The sequence below is a fragment of the Leuciscus leuciscus genome, assembly GCF_965113295.1.
Source record: "Leuciscus leuciscus genome assembly, chromosome: 7".
In the NCBI taxonomy this organism is placed as follows: Eukaryota; Metazoa; Chordata; class Actinopteri; order Cypriniformes; family Leuciscidae; genus Leuciscus; species Leuciscus leuciscus.
This window is the reverse complement of record NC_138731.1, coordinates 42,007,611-42,029,087: the sequence shown is the minus strand read 5'-3', so window position 1 is coordinate 42,029,087 and position 21,477 is coordinate 42,007,611. Positions and strand designations below refer to the sequence as shown.

General features: G+C 38.7%; 1 protein-coding gene and 1 long non-coding RNA gene across 4 annotated transcripts in view; one reads left to right on the top strand and one right to left on the bottom strand.

Annotated features, from left to right (window-relative positions):
- The window catches only part of LOC309502442, a 51,283-nt gene extending 31,252 nt beyond the window's left edge, over window positions 1-20,031 (top strand). Inside the window, exon 2 of the long non-coding RNA XR_014207284.1 lies at window positions 18,446-20,031. This is a non-coding gene — a long non-coding RNA (uncharacterized lncRNA). The remainder of the gene's footprint in view (window positions 1-18,445) is intronic.
- Window positions 1-21,477, bottom strand: part of grb14 (growth factor receptor-bound protein 14) — a gene marked incomplete at its 5' end in the record, with an annotated part of 96,024 nt that overhangs the window by 54,238 nt on the left and 20,309 nt on the right. For 2 of the 3 annotated variants that reach the window (XM_082174729.1, XM_082174728.1), the window contains 2 exons: window positions 8,074-8,200; window positions 15,873-16,078. In XM_082174729.1, the coding sequence (XP_082030855.1) occupies window positions 8,074-8,200; window positions 15,873-16,051 (306 nt within the window). The remainder of the gene's footprint in view (window positions 1-8,073; window positions 8,201-15,872; window positions 16,079-21,477) is intronic. The other variant, XM_082174730.1, reaches the window with a different exon arrangement.

Genomic DNA, 21,477 nt, shown 5'->3' with positions numbered 1-21,477 from the left:
CATTATTTCGAAGTAAAGAATAAGACCCAATACAATATCATCATTCTTTCTCTTGAACCGATTCTTCAAAAATCGCATTGAATGATTAATTTGTGTATTCGATCGCATAAGTAGTTGACAACTCATTAAACTGATCTTGTCCAACTATAAAATAAGTCAAAAGCTGGGAGAATTGTGATCTCCAAGAGCACTCATTTTGTGTTTTAAAAAGGCAAGAAAACAATAAGGGGGTTGAAACGACATAAGGAATATAATGCTGAATAAAAAAAAGCATATACTTAAAGGAAAAAAAGGGTGAGTAAATGAAGTTTACTCAACCTCTTTTGCTTTTCTATTCGCAGGCTCTTTTTAAAAAAAAAAGTTCTCTGTGTTTTGACACAGAAAACCATCATGCAGTTGAAGACTATCATTGTCCAGATCCCTCTCATGGAACATTCACTGTGGGGTATAAAACAGTTTCACTGCATATGGGTCAACTCGAGTGTGAAAACGGATCAGGGCTGGTGTCTGGGAGAGGTTAGCGAGGCCGAAGACGAGAAGAGGGCTCTGAGACAGCACTTCCAACTCTATGAGCCTTTGTCATGTAAATGTACCATGACACTGCAAGCACAGAAGTGCTTTCTCACGACTGAAATAGCTTTTAAAGACCACGTAAAAACAAAGCCGTGCCAATGGCCAGGGCCTCTGGGCTCAGCTGCTAATATAAAAAGCATGGGACTAGTCTCCGTTTTACATCAGTGCAATTAATCTAGAACTTTTGTGGTGAGATGCTTTTCTTGCAAAGTGGCAACAAACCATGTGTTCTGAAGTGAAGGCCTTGAGGGTTTGATATATCGGTAAAATGCTGCCCTCTTGATGCCAGTGACAGCCACGTGCATCATGCCCACCTAGAGGAACGTTTATTGCTTCTTCTTTGGCAAATCTGACCACAGTTTGAGACATTTTGAGATCTCTTCTGAAACTCTAAAGGAGACACGTGTGAGATTCATAGCTGTCAACATTGAACATTGAAAATAAGGGAGATTTCCCGGAATCCATCCCCAAAATAAGGGATTTAAAAAAAAAATGTTTACACGATTCTTACCCACAAACTTAAAAAAAAAAGCACTAATCATTAACAGTCTAAAGAGTTTATAACTACACAATATATATTAAAGAATTACAGACCAATGGATATGTTTAAAGTGCTTTATTTATGAACAAAGTAAACATTACTTACACGTTTTCATTTGCTACAATGTTTTAGCTTAATGTTGGGAGACAGAGTGAGAAAAAACTCAAAGAATTGGTGGTTAATTCTGTGATTTTGGCCGTCGGCGTCCTGATCCATCATCGCACATCACACTCATCTACTCTACTCTCCTTGATCATTCGAAATTCACTTCCCGTTACTTTTTCCCTCTTCCTCGCGCCCGCGCCGCTTCTTCTTCTTCGATAGTAGCCTAAGCTACTGTCTGTATACTGCCACCTGCTTTACTGGAGGTCTAGCAACCCAAGTGCAAGCCACTTCACAGACACAGATAGTTGCGTGTTCTGAGTTAACACAATCAGAGCGTAAAAATACGGGATATTTTACGGGAAAATACTAAAACGGGAAGACAGCGGGAAAAGAGCTAAAATACGTGAGAAACCCGGAAAAAACGGGAGGGTTGACAGCTATGGTGAGATTCCCGCGGTCTTATTCCTCAGGAGAAACATCTGAGACGCAGGATGCTTAAGCAAAAGTCTCTCTCACTGGTGTGTAGGAGAACAAATGAGATATTAAAGAGATTTTTTTCTATGGGCAGAGCAAGAGTCTTTAACAAAGAACATCAGAAAGCATTGAATTTACAAACAAATCAGATGACTGACGCTTTGCATGCAACAAATCTCCCACATTTCTTTAAATCTAAAAAACCAATACTCTAACACAGACAAGAGGGAATCATTAGCGCTGGGGTGAAGGGGGCGGCTGGGACAATGATTCAACACTTTACTCAAGCTCTCCACATCTATTCATCAGAGTCTCAGGGCAGTGTCTGGGGGCAGGGCAGGGCAATGATGTCATCGCTTTCTGCATGCTGACCGTGTGACTCAGACGTGCTGTCAGACAAACAGCTGTGCACACTAACATTCTCCTTTTGTCCCGTGTGGAGCAACGTCTCAAAAGACCTGCCAATCAAATGACCCCGGGTGGACACAGACCTGTACAGGACCTGACCCTTCGCTAAGCCCCGCCCCTTTGGTTACTAAGCTTTTCAGACCATTAATTCAGTAATGTGCTTATAAAGTGATTTGTGAATTATAAAGTGAATTTGATACATCAGGCTTTTATGGCTCATACAATTATGAGAATATGGAGGATCATACTGAAAGAGGAAAAACCACATCAGTTTTATTCAGAGGCCCAAACTGATTGATCAAAAAACACAGTTTTATTCAAATATTATTTGATATTTATCAAATATTTATTGAAAATATTCAAATTTTATTCAGAGGCCCAAACTGAGCAAAAATATGCAATTTGGTGCAGTTACAAAAAAGTGAGATGAAATTCTGATAGCTTGTAATGTAAATCAATGAGATCTTCATAATAGTATAACAGATTACTTATATAAAATGCATATAAAGAAAATAGTTGTCAGACCAATAATCAGTAAAATGATATTTAAATGCTTAGTTTTATGATCAAAGCTCTGTAGTTTTTATTGTGGGGGCAAAACATATAATGTAATGCAAACAATGATGACTGAGAGATGAACAAATAAACATTCCTTAAAAGCCTGATGGTCATATTCGATACTCACATTTGAACATGAATTTTCTGAAAATGTTGTATGGATAACCAAAACAAAAGCTGATTCGGTCCAGTAAATGTTAATCTTGAAACATTACAAACAATATTAAAGTCATTCTTGCATTTACTCCATAATAATCAGTAAAGATTTCACAGAAAAAGGCATACAATATATATATATATATATATATATATATATTTTTTTTTTAAGTATGAACTATCAATCAGACAACAGAAGGCATGCAGTAGATTGTGTGCAACAAGTTTTTCAGCATCAAGTTTTGATCATGTTGATAATTTAGAAATTACATATCAAATATGAAACAGTAGGATTTATAGGGTTAAAATACTGAAACACAATGATCCTCCATCGATTTAAAAAAAGAATAAAAACTTAGAAGAATCGATAAAAGTAATAATGCAGGTACGATTGGTCAGTAATGTTTTAAAGGCAGGGTTTAGCAAAGGGTCAACTGCACCAACAAGACCTCAGGAGGTCACCGAAGCTTCACAGCTGAAGCTGAAGTATCCCCCCTCCCCTAAATCATCCAAAAACAAATCCCACATAATCCCATCAGCGCACTCAAACAATAGCAGGCCATGCACTGGAGAATTGCAATCAGCGCCTAATGCGGTGGATCAGGTAACAAGACCTGGATTGTATCTTGTAAGGACACTTCAATGCCAAAAAAAAGAAGAGTTCGCACAATCAAGCTCTTTAGATGATGTGCCAGAGCAGTGATTCACATTTTACATTTACATTTACATTTAGTCATTTAGCAGACGCCCTTATCCAAAGCGACTTACAAATTAGGACTAAGTTCAGCGAGTCATCATAAAGAGGCAAAAGCAACAACAACGCAGGAAGTGCTCAAAATACGAAGTTCAGGTATTATTCAGAGTAGCATAAGCCTGATAAGTGATGTTTCAAAGGGAAAGGATTTTTTTTTTTTTTTTTTTTTTTTTCTATAAGGTTAAGTGCTCACGGAAGAGATTGGTTTTCAGCTGTTTTTTGAATGTTGTCAGGGATTCTGCATTCCGGATGAGGGTGGGGAGAGCGTTCCACCAGCATGGAACTGTAAATGAGAATGTTCTGGAAAGTGATTTTGTGGCTTTCTGTGATGGAACCACGAGACGTCGCTCGTTGACCGATCGTAGGTGTCTGGTAGGGATGTAGACTCGTAGGAGTGAGTGAAAGTAGGAGGGAGCTGAGCCTGTGATAGTTCTGTAAGCAAGCGTCAGTGCCTTGAACTTGATGCGAGCAGCTAGAGGTAGCCAGTGCAGAGAGATGAACAGAGGAGTGACGTGGGCCCTCTTGGGCTCGTTGAAGACAAGACGAGCTGCAGCATTCTGGATCATCTGTAGGGGTTTGGTCGCACATGCTGGGCATTTTGCTTGGTTTGTTCCGCATAGGCAGAATAGGCAGGAACGCAGTCAATCGCCTCAGTATCACCTCAGCCTGGCGCATTAGTCACTACAAACGTGTCCATTTACAACGTGATTTTGCAGCGTTGAGTATTGTAGCCAATCACAGGCATGTCTGTTGAAAGTAATAGCCAATCAGAGGTGATTAAGTGAAAATTCGCCCACTATCGCTCAAAACGCCGAATGAGTTTCTGTTTAGTACCAGTTAAAGTTACTAACCTAACAATCAAAACATAGAGGCATTGTAAATTAGAGATTAAATGCACTTTCGTTAAATTCATTGATTAAAATGTGAGTTTCCGCTAGTGTGCTGACATCACTGAGCTTGCGCTGAACTGACTGACAGCTTCAGTGATTATAAAGGGAGCGCTCGTTGCTCGCTTTATGTGTAATTAATTCGCAATTTGAAGAAAAGCTATTGTTTTTCAAGAGACTTTACTAAATACTTACATAGTACAAAAGAGTGCTAAACTTTGATCATATTTATTTTGTGGCTTATAATGTCTAAATATAAATTCAAAAGCAAAATGTGTGGGAAAAAAACTATATTAAGGAGTGGAAATGGTTAATATGAACCAATAAGTGCTCCTCTGCTACCATCTATTGGTTATAGTGTAATTTCATATATTTTTTTTATTTTTAATGTTGGTTTTCCATCAAATGTTGGATTTAAAACATCAACATTTAAAATGTGTATTTTTTACCCTCAACGTTGATTTCTTGGTTTAGTGTCGATGAAGGGGTACGGGTTGTGGTGGCACTTTAGGCTAAAAACATTGGGAACCACTGTGCTAGAGAACAAACCTATCTGTGAATTGCACTATTATGAAAACAGTCGCATTAAACCTGAACCGGCAACCTAATGTCACCACATATTGGCCAGCTCTGCGATCGAAGGTCTGTAATTTCAGCCTGCAGAGTGAGCAAGCCTGTCTGTCACACACACACACACACACACACACACACACACACACACACACACACACACACACACACACACACACACACACACACGTCTGAAGATAATATAGTGCATTAGCGCCCGCCCACTTTTACAGCAGCGTTGGTTCCACAACTATTTTGTCCATTCATTTCTCCCAAAGGGATTTTAAAATAGTTTTTGCTAAAGAGTTACAAGTCATGAACCAAACCAACAAACTACAAGGTCAATCACAACATTTGTGAAAAGACCAAGGGCACAAGACTGTGAACTTAATGACTTTAATGAAGGAATGAAGCAGTGCAATAGAAATAATCAATGAAAAAATTTATATAAAACTATTAGTTTAAAGATGACGATTAGCTATATCTGTGGAAACAATATTTTAAGTTTATGGCAAAATATGCATAATACACAAATATGTTAGTATGACAGTTTGACAGCATAGCGAGATTTAACAGATCTGTCTTTAAATACTTTTAAGTTAATGTTAATTATTTTTTTTTTTTGTGTAGAAAATGAATGGAGTTTTGACTTCTGGAACCCAGCTGTTGCACTCTATTTGTGTTGCTGCCCAGCCCAGGACCGTCTTTTAGGGCAGACACAGTCTGAGTCATCGTCTATCCTCTGCAAACTAGCACAGCAAAAAGTTTTCGTGACACTTCCACCCCACCCCCCTCTGGTTTTCCCTCCTTTTCACCAATATACTGTGTCTGTAATTGCTAGCCTCAGATATAATACGAGAGGGATCATTACTGCCAGCCTCAAATGTAATGAAGGGCCCCCATAATGGCCAACTGCAAAGCCACATTATGACGGCACATTTCAATATGCTGTAATTTGCCGATTTTGCTGCAGGTCAAAGCTGTTCCGGATGGCTGTCCGTAACATATATTTGCCATATAATAAGATCCACAAGGGTCTTGGTTTTCCCAAATCAGCATTGTAAGCAGATTGCATTGGCCAGGTTCAGTTGTTGCACAAGTTCAGGAGCAAATCGGATCTGAGGATGCATCTCATATACGACTGATAACAAACTCGTAAAACACATCAGCATAACAAGATAGCAGCGGTTCTCAGCTTTTCATCATCTCATACAGAAAACAAAAGCTCTTCGCAGTTAGTGATAAAAACTTATGAGGTATTAACAGAGATTTTTTTTTTTTTCCTGAAATGAGTAACTATCATTCCAACCAAACCAAACATCTTTTTGATAGCCATTTAGTAAACATTTTTAAAGCAAGAACAAAAACAAGACTTACTAAACAGGACAAATTAGAATGAGACTGCAATCCCATAAAAATGCAGATGGGAGTGGAAATTAGGCGGGCCACACACTTGAAGATTTTAAGCCAGATTTGCACCCCCAATCGATCGGAGAGGTGTAACCCGACTCGAGGCTTCTCGCAAACAACTTTTTGTCCAAAAAATTCTCAATTGTGTGGTGTCAATGTGATTATATTACTACTCCCAATCTCGTCGGAGCCCGCACGATCCCAAATCTCTCTCACAATCCCGACTCCTGATTGGGCTGCCTCTGATGTGATACCCGCGATAGCCAATGAGAGCGAGCAAGCTTCACCAACCGGATGAAACTTGGCAGCCACAAACATGCCACAAAAGTATTCAGTATTCAGAAAGAAGATCACCCATCACAATCACAAGTTATGTTTGATCTCGCGAGTCTCCGTGAGATCTTGTCTCACTGTAAATAAGTTACAACAATCGACAGGTGTGTCTGGTCTCGGTCCGGATGAATCTTCGAGTGTGTCCCAGGCCTTAAAGAACACAGACACAGCAGCTCATTTCCATTATAACCAACACAATCTACCAAGTTCAGTGCAAATTAGTGTAGGGTCACAAACAAACAGAGCCGATGATAATAAGGTATGGGTGATCTGCTAACAACACAGGTGTAGCAAATGAAAAATAACGTGGTTTGGCAAATATGTTCAGAAAACGAATTTATTTATCCATCCATCGTCTGTCTGTCCGTCTATCTGTCCATCCATCTATCTATCTATCTATCTATCTATCTATCTATCTATCTATCTATCTATCTATCTATCTATCTATCTATCTATCTATCTATCTATCTATCTATCTATCTATCTATCTTTCTATCTATCCATCCATCCATCCATCCATCCATCCATCTGTATAAAATCATAACCTTTAAACTTCCAAGCTTTTGAAACTATTTTAAACTTTGAGGTACAAATTTCTCAAGCTGACAAATCAAAGTCTGTTTCGATGTACATTCCCTTTCTAATTATAAGTTCTGTTAAAAAGATCTATATTGCCATATGCCATGCTTTTCCCTTGTTGTAGTACTGGATTAGAAACTAAATCCAAAAATGGATAGATTCAGAACGCTGACACAGCGATTTCATTCCCCCCGTCCCAGTTCATTTCCATTCCTGCTAAACTGGTTTAACATCGCTCTGTTCCTTGCTTGCGTCATTAGCGCTCTGGGGAGGTTTTCACATTCTGCCTGTTTATCAGCTTCATCTGCATGTGTTTGTGTGCAGCATTCAGTCTCACTATACTGTACTTACTAAACTAAGACAGTGGAACAAACATGAAATGTTAAGGTGACGAAAGTTTCTTTTGGCTCCAGGAATTTTAAACCAAATAATCAATCAATAAGTCCACCAATCAATCGTTTAACCATTAATTGATCAATCAATGCAAATGCATACATTCAAAAATAAATGCTTCCTGAAATTATACACTATGGCTCTGTTCCAAAACCTAGTGAGATTTCTATGTAAGCAGCATTTTAAGACACAAAAGCTGTTTCACTTCCTTTGGCCAAATTCTATCTATTCCCCAAAGAGAAGCCAATCCCATAATGCTCCCTATGTAGGGCGTAGACAGCGAGACAGCTCTTCTGAACAGTAGTGGCTTGAGTAAATCATGTAAGCCTCACCTGAGTCGCACTGGTTTTGGTCCAGGGTAACAGACACTCAGACACTAGAGAGACAGTGGACGGCAGCAACTCTGGGAAGGGATTTGGGACGGGTCCCATTTGTGTATCATCCACCTCTCTACCTTTCCTGAGGAGAGAATGAGAAACCAGTGATAAGAGACATGAATAAAAACAATGGCATCACCCTGATTCCCACGACAAAAACCCAATAGGATTTCCATATTATAAGTTCTGTGACCAAAAAAGTTTATGATCCTTACACGTTTTGTTCATCATGATAATCTTCAAAAATGAATGCAACTTTTATGAATTTTGAACCCTAAAAACAATTGCCAGAAGTAAAAAGCTAAACGTAGGCTATAAATGAACTACACCACAGTCACATGACTTCAACGTCAACCATTAAGCGTCGACAACTCTTTCAGTTTTTATTTAAAAAACCATTTCCCTGAAAGTTAGAATACATTGCAAGAGTATAAACACAACTAGTGGACTAGTTCGGCACGATGATGTTTAATGTCACTGACAACCTCTGTAGTCCCATTTAGCCAAGTGTTAGCATCCATAAAAGTAAAGTAAAAGCTTAAAAAAAAGATCACAAAGGGGTATTGTATATGTCGTAGAATAAAAACATGAAATTATCTTGAGCTTGTTTTCACCACACACCTTATTTCAAGCATTAAACCAAAAATCAGGACAATGGAACCGGAGGTGCTAAAATGCTAACTCCTTTCCAGGTTTTGGCCTACAAAAATACGTCATCCTACAGCACTTTTATTCAGATAGTTGAAAAGGATGGTTGAGCCAATTATCTCAGCTGAAAATGTCATGTAACTCCTTGCAGAAGTAACAAACACCCAAAAATCTATTTCACATCTATGAAAAATCCTTAATTTTCATTAATTTTAAATCCACCTTTTTCCTGAACTTGGAATTTCTTGCCCTCATAGTGAAATTATACTTTACATTTCCAGTCTCCTTTGTTTCTAGTCACATTAGTGAATTTTCAGAGCTGATAATGTAACGTTAAACCTATGAAAATGGTTTAAAAAAGCACATAGCTCCACAGTGCCATCACTTCACAGTGTCACAATTCATTTAGTCTTTTTTTTCAGTACCTCATCCGTGAGTGCGTGTGATGACATGAAGTTTCCCGAAGTTGCATTAAAAACAGACGGATGCTCATTTCCAACTTACAGCTCTCTATCAGTAGCCTGGTTAAAACCAGACCATTCTCAGTAGTAACTGAGTTATGGTCTGGCAAAGCTTCATTAATTACTCATTTCCAAAGGGGCGTCACTCAAATGCCTCTGGGCACAAGTGGATAGACCTAAAACCAATCAGAGCGATCGTCATCATGTAAAGCCATTTGCTGCGTCCCAATTCGCCTAATTTACACTACGCCATAAAAGTATGTACTCTTTTTGTGAAGAAAAGGTATTTACTTTTGAATGTGTAGTAAAAAAAGTAGGCAAGCTTTGGGAGATACTACTTCGTCATCTTTATCGGACGGATCTGTCGTGTGCGTCCTGTCACGTAAACTGCCCTGTCAATCATCTTGTCACAGTTAAAATCCTCTATTAAATCTAATTTAATTTCCTACCGTTTCGGAGAGAAATGTAGTAGCACGTTCATCTGCCAGTGGGTCTTTCATGGAGACTGTCCTCATGTGTTTGCAATTTGAATACAATAATGCATTTAAAAGTTGCTGCGCTTCACCAACGGACATCGCTCAAATGCCTCTGGGCACAATTGGATAGACCTAAAACCAATCAGAGCGATCGTCATCGTGTAAAGCCCGCCTCAACGTTTCTGATTGGTGCTGCGATTTCGAGGGATTAGAAATGGGCTTGAACGAGCTCTTTGCCAGACTACTTGCAGAGCATATCTAAATTTGCCGGAAGTTGTCTGGGTTTTCCCAGGCTACCCTATCAGGTGAAGGTCAGAATGTTTTGTTTTTAAAATAATAAGATCACACATTTACCGTATATGGGGAGTATTTTAACTTAAGTGCTGCTAAAACATGCTTGTTTTCTCTTATCTTTAGCATAAAATATAAGGCATATGGCGCCGTATAAGGACAGATTTTTTTCAGATTTGCTAGTGCACGCAAGTTTATTGCAGTTGTTGTGGCAGCTTACATGCGCTCATTATAATTTTTTAGTGATGTTCAAAAAGTTTCTGTTTACCAATGCTGCGTTCCAGTCCAAAATTGTCATGCCCTTCACTCGCTAACTTCCCTCCGTCTCGTTCACTCGGATGTACGTCATTGCTTACGTTGCACGAGTGCCCACTACTGGCGGAAACTGCAATGGGCTGAATTGGAACGTCCTAAGCCCTTGATCACTTGGAATCAGCTATGGAGTTTATTTATTATTAAAAAAAATGTCCCTTTAATAATTTGTTTAATTCAGCATCCAAATGTATATATGTGTGTTTGGGTTGTTTTAAATAAAAAAATATATATAATTACTATATCATAGAGTTGTTTGTTGTGGTGGTGATTAGACGAGATTTGTGGTGACGTCACAATCGTACTGCATTGTGGGACATATAGGTGCCTGAAGTGTACATATGAAGTAGACTCGCTCCCTCGGTCAAAATCGAGGGAACGAGGATCTGTCCATATAAACTTCCCTCGTCAACTTCACGAAGTGGAACGCACTTCAAAATGGCGGCAGGGATTCCCCCGAGGGGAAGTGCTTAAGGAAGTTCGCAAGTACGTGTCTAAAAGTGGACTGGAACACAATGGGTTTTAACAATGGGTTCCTATAGAGACCAGAACAGGACAGCATACAAACGGAAGTAAGAATCCATCATGGCGGCGCTCATCGTTTGCTCAGAAACAAGGCCTTTTTTTTGGCCTCATAATGATGTAGTTATGGTTATACCAACAGAGGCTAACAGCTAAAGCTAACCAGGCAACTTGCCTTGGCAACTAGCTGTTTATATTTTATATATTTTAACTAACGAAGAAGAGTTATATGGTTTTAGCTTTAGTTAATGATAATAACCCTGGGTGATATCGCAAAGTACATCTGCAAAACTCAAATTTACCTCCTCAGGGAAAGCTAGCGGCATCAAAATAGCACTTATGCATGTGAGACGCGGACGACATTTCATAAACCAGACGTCCTGCATTCTCAGCGCAGCAGACAGCAGCTGTGTGTGAGGCAGCGGTTGAGGTCATATGATGACTGAAGTCCCGGGCAGAGATGACTTCATCGGCTGTACCTGAACGGTCCCCGGAGGGCCGGTGTAAAGCGAGGAGAGGCAGTCTGAAGCTGCGTGATCATGTGCTTATTTATAATCCGTTTAGAGAGTTCTGTTGATGGGTAAATCTCACAGAACACGTCGAGAACATGCACGGGTCATATTTCGACGCCTATATTGAAATAAATATGCTTTGCTTAAAGAAAATGAAGCTTGTTTGTGGGACCATTAAGAGGTTTTGGAGCATTTTCATTAATATAATGTGGAAACAAATTATTATTTAAATGATACAAGTTTGAATTCATTATTGTAGTATTTCTTGTACTGCCTTTTATATGCTGAATTAAATATGAACATTATTGTTTTGCAGTAATTTTTTAATGCATCACAGTTTTACATTGCTAAAATAGACTTTCGAGAACATGCACGGGTCATATTTCGCCACACTAAATAAATAGTGTTTGCTTAATGAAAATGAAGCTTGTTTGTAGGACAATTAAGACATTTTCATTAATATAATGTGGAAACAAATAATTCTTAATTATTTAAATGATGCAAGTTTGAATTCATTATTGTAGTATTTATTGTACTGCCTTTTATATATGCTGAATTAAATATGAACATTATTGTTTTGCAGTAATTTTTTAATGCATCACAGTTTTACAGTGCTAAAATAGACTTTGCATTATGATCATGTGCTTATTTATAATCCGTTTAGAGAGTTCTGTTGATGGGTAAATCTCACAGAACACGTCGAGAACATGAACGGGTCATATTTCGCCACACTAAATAAATAGTGTTTGCTTAAAGAAAATGAAGCTTGTTTGCAGGAGCATTAAGAGATTTGTGGATTATTTTCACCCTGACATCGCATTTTCATTAACATAATGTGGAAACAAATGAATGAAATAAAGTTTTAATACATTAGTGTAGTATTTAGTGGATTGCACTTTTTTAAATCATTGTTTTGGAGTCATTTTTAATGGATCAGTTTTAAGGGCATATTTTTTGTCATAATAATATTTCGTGAAAATAATTTTCTTTATGATTTCAATAAATTCTTCCTACTGTAAAAAAAAAATGATAACCTGCAATTGTTAGTTATTTCTACCAGATTTAACCAATAGAATTTAATCTCAATTGTGGGTCGCTTAGGATAAAAGCGTCTGCTAAATGAATAAATGTAAATGTTTTGTTGGTAAATTAATGTATTTAGGTTGATTCAGTGATATTTTTCATTTTTAATGCATCAGAGTTTTATAGTGCTAAAATAGACTTTGCATTATTCAAATTTTTCTTTTGATACAATGAACATAATGCAATGTGTATAAACAGTAACTTGCTATTGGAGTGGCTACAAACTCATTTGGCCTGTGTGTGTGTTTTTGCTCTATTTCAGCTGGAACGCCCAACAAAGAGGAGGAATGGATACTTGAGGAGAGAGAGAGAGAGAGAGAGAGAGAGAGAGAGAGAGAGAGAGAGAGAGAGACTGCTTTTATATTCCCATTCACTGAAGCTTTCAAAAAGAAATATCCATAAATTCATATTTAGATTAGAATGTAATTTATTCCTGTGATGAAAGCTGAATTTTCAGCATCATTACTCCAGTCTTCAGTGTCACATGATCCTTTAGAAATCATGCTAATATTCTGATAAAAAAAAATAATAAAAAAAAGTATTATCAACGTTTAAAACCGCTGTGCTGCTTCATATTTTTGTAGAAACCTTTGATGAATAGAAAGTTCAACAGAACAGCATATATTAAAAATAGAAATATTTGTTAACTTTATAAATCTTTATCTTGTCAATTTTGATCAATTTAATGCATTCTTGATGAACAAAAGTATTCAAATTATTTTATTTTTTTAAAACATACTGATCCCACACTTTTGAACACACACTATATATATTTATTAATACTTTTACATTTCGGGTCAGTAAGATTTTAAAAAAATAATTTACTACTTTTATTCAGCAAGGCCACATTAAATTGTTCAAAATTAACAGTGAAGTCATTTATAAAGTTATAGGTCTATTTCAAATAAATATGATAAATATGAAACAGCTAAACTGTTTTCAACATTGATAATAATACGGACTGTTTCTTGATCAGAAAATCAGCATAATAGAATGATTTCTGAAGGATCATGTGACACACACACACATTAAATCAACAAAAATCTTAAAGCAAAAACAACTTCAAAGGGAATCACCACAAAAATGTAACTAGAGTGCAAATGTGAAAGAGTAGAAAGAGAAAAAGAGAGAAACATTTGTGAAAATCAAACTCCAGCATTGAAATCTGCAGAAGTCATCCAGTGAAAAAGGCTGAGTGTGTGTGTATATGCGTATGTGGCAGGGTTTACTTAGGACAGTCCCGGTTTCACAAGGTGTGTCCCAGGTAAACAGTCAAATGTCCTGACAGTGCACTTAAAAATGTCCTGTTTCAGATACATTATGTGTTACACAGAATAAAAGAAAGTCATCAGGTCTGAAACGAGTAAATGATGACAGCATTTTCATTTTTGTGAGTAAACATAAGTTAGCAGTTTAGAGGCTTCTCTGAATAGTCACATGCCATGGTCTTAAAAAACTATATTTCATAAAACTCTTTTGGAGATATCGTTCTCAGATTTGAAATATAACATGATCAGATTTGTTGCTTTAGATGCATTGGGTTTCTACACTTGCAATAAGGGCATATTTTTTGTCATAATAATATTTCCTGAAAATAATTTTCTAAAAAAAACTTTTTTTCTTTATGATTTCAATAAATTCTTTCTACTGAAAAAAATGATAACCTGCAATTGTTAGCTATTTCTACCAGATTTAACCAATCGAATTGAATCTCAATTGTAGGTCGCTCAGGATAAAAGCGTCTGCTAAATGAATAAATGTAAATGTTTTGTTGGTAAATGAATGTATTTAGGTTGATCCAGTGATATTTTTTATTTAAATAAAACCAGTTAACTTATGCCTGGTTCAGATTACACGATTCTTTTGTCTGTTACGATAGTCACTCTGTCAGATTACACGATTTTGACTCCTAATATCTTGTCGTGTCGTGGACAAGAAACATGTCAGACTACACGTTGCTTTCCGACCAGTCATCAAGTGCCGTCTCACACACATACACACACATTAACTCGCACACATACACACGCACTCACTCACACACACACACACACACACACACACACACACACACACACACACACACACACACACACACACACACACACACACACACACACACTCACTCACTCACTCGCGCACACACACTTTCACTCACTCGCGCACACACACACACACTCGCTCACTCGCTCACTCACTCACTCACTCACTCACTCACTCACTCACTCACTCGCGCACACACACACACACACACACACACACACACACTCTAACTCTTGACGGAACCCGTCAAGGAGGACCGAAAAAAAAAATTAAACATGCTAGTCTTTTTATGGTGATGTCGTGAAGCATTGCAGACGTGACGTCGGTTGTCGCCCACTATGACACACTATACGAGATGAAACGATCGAATCTCGCGTCCCGACGCCCGTTGTCGTTTACGAATCCCCACGACACCCTACGTCAAACGGGTCGTGCCAAAATCAGGCTAAAATCATGTAATCTGAACCAGGCATTAGATGTTATCAATTTTAGGTTGATCACAACACACTGCCAAGGGTCTCATTTCAAATGACAGCATAATCATGCTTCTAGTCCAAAGACTTCTTCGACAGTATCTTTGGGTATGCCATTTTTTGGGTTTGGGTTAAAAACCTACGAGGATATCTGAATATAAAAACACGGTCACCTAAAGCAACGGGACTGAAGCGGGGTGTGTTTAATTCAGTTTGTTTGTGTGTCTACATCATTTGAGCTCAGTTGTTTGTTGGTTACGGCACAGATAAACACTTCAGAGTCCTCTTTCGAGAGCTGCACCGTCATGACCGTATCACAAACACGCAGGAGTCGTGATGTACGGTAAAGTGGCCTCCGACTCGAGCTGGAAAGTAGCAGGTGCTTGATTTGATTCCAGTGTCTGTGCCGTTGATGAGAACATCTGTTTACAGGTACAAAGTCTCGGTGGTTCTCACGTAGGCCTTGCAGAGAGCACAAAGCCAGCTCTATTCCCCGTCCGGTTAACGATTAACCGGTAGGAAACGAGGTACGGTATCGACGTGGGGAACCTAATGTCCTCAAGTTGCTTATTATACAGTGTGTACACATGCATGTACAAACATCTAAACACTCTTAAATGCACAATGACATAAGATATGCTTACAACAAGAGAAAATATCTGACAATGGGGTCAGACGAATAATCATGATTTCCCTTTGAATTAAGTTTGTTATTATGACGCCATCTGGCAGATATTTGCTCTTGTTTCACATCTTTTTTTTTTCTTTTTTTTTTAATACAAGACCTAATAGTCAATATGCGTCTCAAGTACACGTGTCATGATTTGTAATGGAAAAGAAGACCAAAAAAAAAACTGAATGAGAAAATCCTCTTTTGCAGCGTGCACACTTCCACGGACGTTTGCATGCAGTTGCAATAGAAAGTGTGTGTCCTACCTATTCCCCTTGAAGAGCGTGGAGACCGCAGCATTGGGCGGCTGCAAGGGCGAGCGCAATGGGATGAAGGCCGGCCCGACGACGTTCCCACTGCCTCTCGCTCCCCGAAATATGGCCGCTTTCTCCCCGAGGCTGCCAGAGGTGTGTGTCTCATCCAGGGAGTCATTCATAGCACTCATGGAGCCAGGTTACATCCAGCAGCTCATCTGGAGCACAAGACAGGACAGACACCATCAGGATAGGCGTTTGTGTGTGTGTGAAGTCAGCGTGCTCCTGCCGCTGCCACAAAAACACACACGCACATGCACAAACGCATGCACACACACTCAGCCTGTGCTGCCCCTGCATGGCAGGCCGTCCTAGCCTGGGAAGTAGATCCCTCCTTCCAAAACATGATCCGCAATAAAGTTATTTTTAACTCTATGACTCCTGAATGAGCTCGGCTCGCTCTTGTGCACGCACACACACACACACACACACACACACACACAAGCAGGCCTCTCTCTTCTGGATTTCTGTTTTTTCTTTGCAGACCTGCTCGGATAGACAAAAGGTTTCTTGGTTATAGGTATGCGACGAAGCTCTGTAATGAGAGCTGGAGTTCGGCCAGACAGTAAAACCTACTGTTCCTTTGTAATGGACTTCGCTCCGCTCTCTTCTCTTCTGGCCTGAAGCCAACGGGGAGGTTGACCTCTGTGTTTGTGTGTATCACTCACGGACTGGGACTTATAAAGAGACCTGTACTGATAACAAGAGCACTAGATAGCACTTTCACACTTAAGTGTGCACTAAAAACTTTGCTCTTAAAAATAAAGGTTCTTTATTGGCATCTATGGTTCCTTGAAGAACATTTGACATCCATGGTACCTTTTCAATGCATAAAAGTTTCTTTAGATTTTTAAAATGTCCTTCAAACTAAGATTTTTATTTTTTTTATTTTTTAAGAACTGCTGAACGGTTCTTGAGGAACCACATTTTTTCTTCTATGGCATCGCTGCAAAAACCCACTTTCGGGATTTTTTATATTTTTTTTGCCTTTTATTATGATAGCACAGTATGTAGACAGGAAGCAAAGTGGTGGAGAAAAGTGGTCGGGTCGGGAAAAGGTCAGCGAACCGGGACTCGAAATTAATTCGCCGACAAGGAATCTTTATTATAATGTGTTATAATGTGTTTATTATAATGTGCAAACTGCCAAGGGTCTCATTTCAAATAATTAATAAGCATAATTATGCTTCTAGTCCAAGGACTTCTTGAACGGTATCTTTGGGTATGGCATTTTTGGGGTTTGGGTTCAAAAGGTTTAAAAACCTATGAGGATATCTGAATATAATTTCAGATTTTATTTTATTTTTTCAAGATTTTATTATTTTTATTATGATAGCAAAGTATGTAGACAGGAAGCAAAGTGGTGGAGAAAAGTGGTCGGGTCGGGAAAAGGTCAGCGAACCGGGACTCGAATTCGGTTCGCCGACAAGGAATCTTTATTATAATGTGTTGTTTTACACACTGTACTTCACAAATGATGGATCCACTGATACAGATACTGGCATCATTATTGAGTCTGATGATGCGCTTTTGCACTCATTTGTCAGTTGCATAAACGTTGCATCACGAATAAAGAAATTTGTGAAACAATAGAATAGGGTGAAAAGAAAGATGCAACACTGTCTTTCAACTTTTCAGCTTCTTACATAGATACTAAGGGCCAGATTTACTATAAACTTGCACCAGCACAAACCCTCTTTTTTGGCGTTTAAAAATTTACATTTACATTTACATTTATTCATTTAGCTGACGCTTTTATACAAAGCGACTTACAATTGCTATATATGTCAGAGGTCGCACGCCTCTGGAGCAACTAGCAACTGGACCTTTTTCGTAAATCTGACCCTAAATCAGATAATGCACTGCAAAACACTAGTTGGTTTAATGCATTGGTTAGTGCATGTGCTGTGATGATCCTATCCTACTATTTAAACCTCAATTTTCAAGAAAAAGGAGACGGAAGAAACTTCATAAAGCCTTGAGAGGAACCAGATGCAGCCATTCTGCTCTGGTTAGGCTCATGCAACATTAAATATATACAAGTCAAACATGATCTACTTATTATTAAAATAGTATTTTCATACATCCTATAATACTTGACCATACCTAATCCCCCCTCCCCTACTGAAATGACCATGCTAGTTCATGCTGGATTGATATCGGTCAAGCTGTCTTTCTACTGAAGCTGGTTGAGCAACAGTCTTTCTGGTTAAGCTATAAGATACTTAAGTAAGTGTTCAGTTGAACATTCTGTCATCATTTGCTCTCCCTCATGTCTTTCCAAACCAATATGACTTTGCAGAAAACAAAATATTATGCTTTTTAACAACAGACAAGACCGAAGTCATACAGGTTTATATTTATATTTATGCATTTTGGCAGATGCTTTTATCCAAAGTGACTTACATTACATCAGTTCTTGCTTTCGCTAGGAATCGAACCCATGACCTTGGCGTTGCAAGCGCCAACGCTCTACTGTTTGAGCTACAGGAAAATACATATGGTTCACAACCTTTTAAATCAAGTTTAAAGGGGTGATGAACTGAGAAATCAAAATTTCCTTGAGCTTTTGACATATAAGAGATCATCATACTATAATAATATCCTGTAAGTTTCAGAACTGAAAACTACCTTGTTAGTCCAATAAAAGCTTTTATAGACATCAGGCTCAGCAAACGACTAGTTTTTCAAAGTGGGGAACTATGACGTCAAAGAGGATAAAACACCGCCTCCACAAAAGAAGATCAATGCCTACTTCAACACGGCCTGTTTAGCCCCGCCCACCGATTCGCCCAAACATGCTAAATAACATAGTGAAAGTGAAAGTGACACGTGACGGCCAAGTATGGTAACCCATACTTGGAATTTGACCTCTGCATTTAACCCATCCAAGTTAATGCACACACATTAGGAGCAGAGTAGTGAGTAGTTAACACACACACACTGCAAACGTGGATACACACACCCAGAGCAGCGGGCAGCCTTTGTGTGGCGCCCGGGGAGCGATTAGGGGTTAGGTGCCTTGCTCAAGGGCACCTCAGTCATTTCCCACCGGTTCTGGAATCGAACCAGCAACCTTTGGGTTACCAGTTCAACTCCCCAACCACTAGGCCATGACTGCCCCTAGGACGACATGATAATTGCTAAACCGGATCGAGCTACTTCCAAGCAATAAACATGCTGTTTACTAAATATTGTGCAGTGCCTGTTTGTGGAAGAAGACAGTCTGCATAAGCTTCCTTCGGATTCCAGCATGGTTAAACTTTATTAAATCAGTCAATCACAATTTCCCGACACGGATCTGCCAGCAACATGTAAGTAACCATGTGTATTCTAATGCCTGATCTGCGATCAGTGATTTCTGTGTAATTATTCAAGTTCAGATATTTCACTTAAAATCGTTCAATACTGTTTATGCATCAGTGACTAAACGATCAACTTCACATAATTTCTCGTAGAATTATGAAAATAATATTTTTTAAACTGAAAGCGATCAAAGAACGATCCCTTTCCAATCGCCCAAGCTGTCAATCAAACAGCACAGCGCGAGCCGCGAGAGCTTATCTGGACACTTACCAAACTCGTGATGAAATAATGACACTGTTACACTACACAACGAAGCTCTTACTGTGTATTCACATCGTGTTTGCATTGTGATTTGGTGTAAGCATTTGTGAGAGTGCAAAAATTGCGTTGCAATGATAAGATCTTTATTCACGCGATCAACAGACTGTCTGTCATCTGCTCATCAGTGCTCATCATGTTGCAACCTTTCATGTGATGGAATAAATTTAAATATAATGCTTTAAACGATACTTTTCAAGATTTGTTCATCTCGGTAGCTGTAATAGTAAAAACGTAGTAAAAGTTTTCGAGAGAGTTCCACATGTAATACTAGCTATTTCATATGCAAGCATGTCAGCCAATCACAGCAGTGGGCGTTTGCACTGCAGTCTCACAGCAGACACGCCCCTTAAAACAGAGCGTTCAAATCTGAGGCTGAAATCAGGCTTGGAAAAATGGCTTTTATTTATAAATTATGACAATTTTTGATGTAAAAATCATACTAACATTATAAGGGCACCCCAGGCAACATTATAAAATAATAAAACAATCCAGTTCATGACCCCTTTAAATATATGCATTTATTAAACTCATTTAAAGAGATATTTCACCGCTGGAAAGATGAATGTATTTAAAATGGGTCATTTATGTAGTAGAAATGTGAAATTATTTTAGAAGTTGGTGCCTTCTAGACTAAGAAAAGCCAGAAAATTTATTTTTGGCTCATGTGGATGAAAGACAACAACTCCCAGAATGCACTTGCTTCGCTGCCCTACGAGGCCACTCCGAAGCCACGCCCACCGGTTACAGAGGGCAGTATCGGAAGAAATGATACAGCTAGGCTACTAGTCGACTCGAAACTGAAAAGACGGCGTTTTATGGTGAGATCCCCCTATGGGCGGGTTGAAGACATGCGGAACGAGCTCCTCCTACTGGCTGGAGTCTCTCGCCTCTGGACAAAAAAGCCTCAGATGACGATAAATGACGATTTTTGCGTCATCTGAGGTTTTTTTCCAGACACACAATACAGAAATCTCTCGTCTCAGGGGAACATGAGGGAGGGAAGCACGGTCACTCGAAAATACTACCGGGTTTCTACTGATACAAAGCTTAATGCTAATCGGTGAAGTATCCCTTTAACCACTGATTAAAGTTCAACTGTCGCTGTCTCTCACGATGCTGAGAACTCTTAATGAAATGAATGACTTCCTGATTTGTTGCTTTAGATTAAATCCCCTTTACAAATACAACACAACCAGCCCAGACAAGTGAAAGGTAAGAAAGATAAGAGATGTGAAAAGACAGAACCTGCTATCAGATGCGATGATAACATGCGCTGTTGTTTACCTTTCAGATCAAGTATTAATGTGCGGCTCTTCGGTCAAAGTCCCTCCTTGACAGGGATTCACAGCAGGATGAAATAAACACAGAGTTTAGCGCTGTAAACTATTCGGACCAGACATGTTTATAGCACTGCTCTCGGGGAAAGCGTTTTGGAGGACTATTACGTTAAAGTTTTAAACTTCAGTGCTTTTTCCACATTTGCTGTACTGACTTTGTCCACACACACACACACACACACACACACACAAGTGCCAAACTGCTCTGAGGTGATTATCCATCATTATTATGACATATACTTCACAAACACTGGCATGGCATCATTATTGTGTCTGATACTGCACTCACTGTACTCGTCCGTCTGTTACATAAACATTGCATCACAAAATAAAGAGAAGAAATATGTTCTAATATTTGTAAAACTAATTGGAATACTGAGAAAAGATTCAAGATAATTTTTTTAACTTTTCAACTTTTAACTGGATCCTACGTTAGGCAATGCACTGCAAAACACTAGTTGGTTTAATGCATTGATTATTGCATGTGCTCTGACACAATCAGCTATGATGCACATATCTTAAAAACTCAAATTGGCTTTTTTGAATAGACATAGCAGAGAGAGCTTGGGAAATAGTTGAGCTATGGTGGTCAT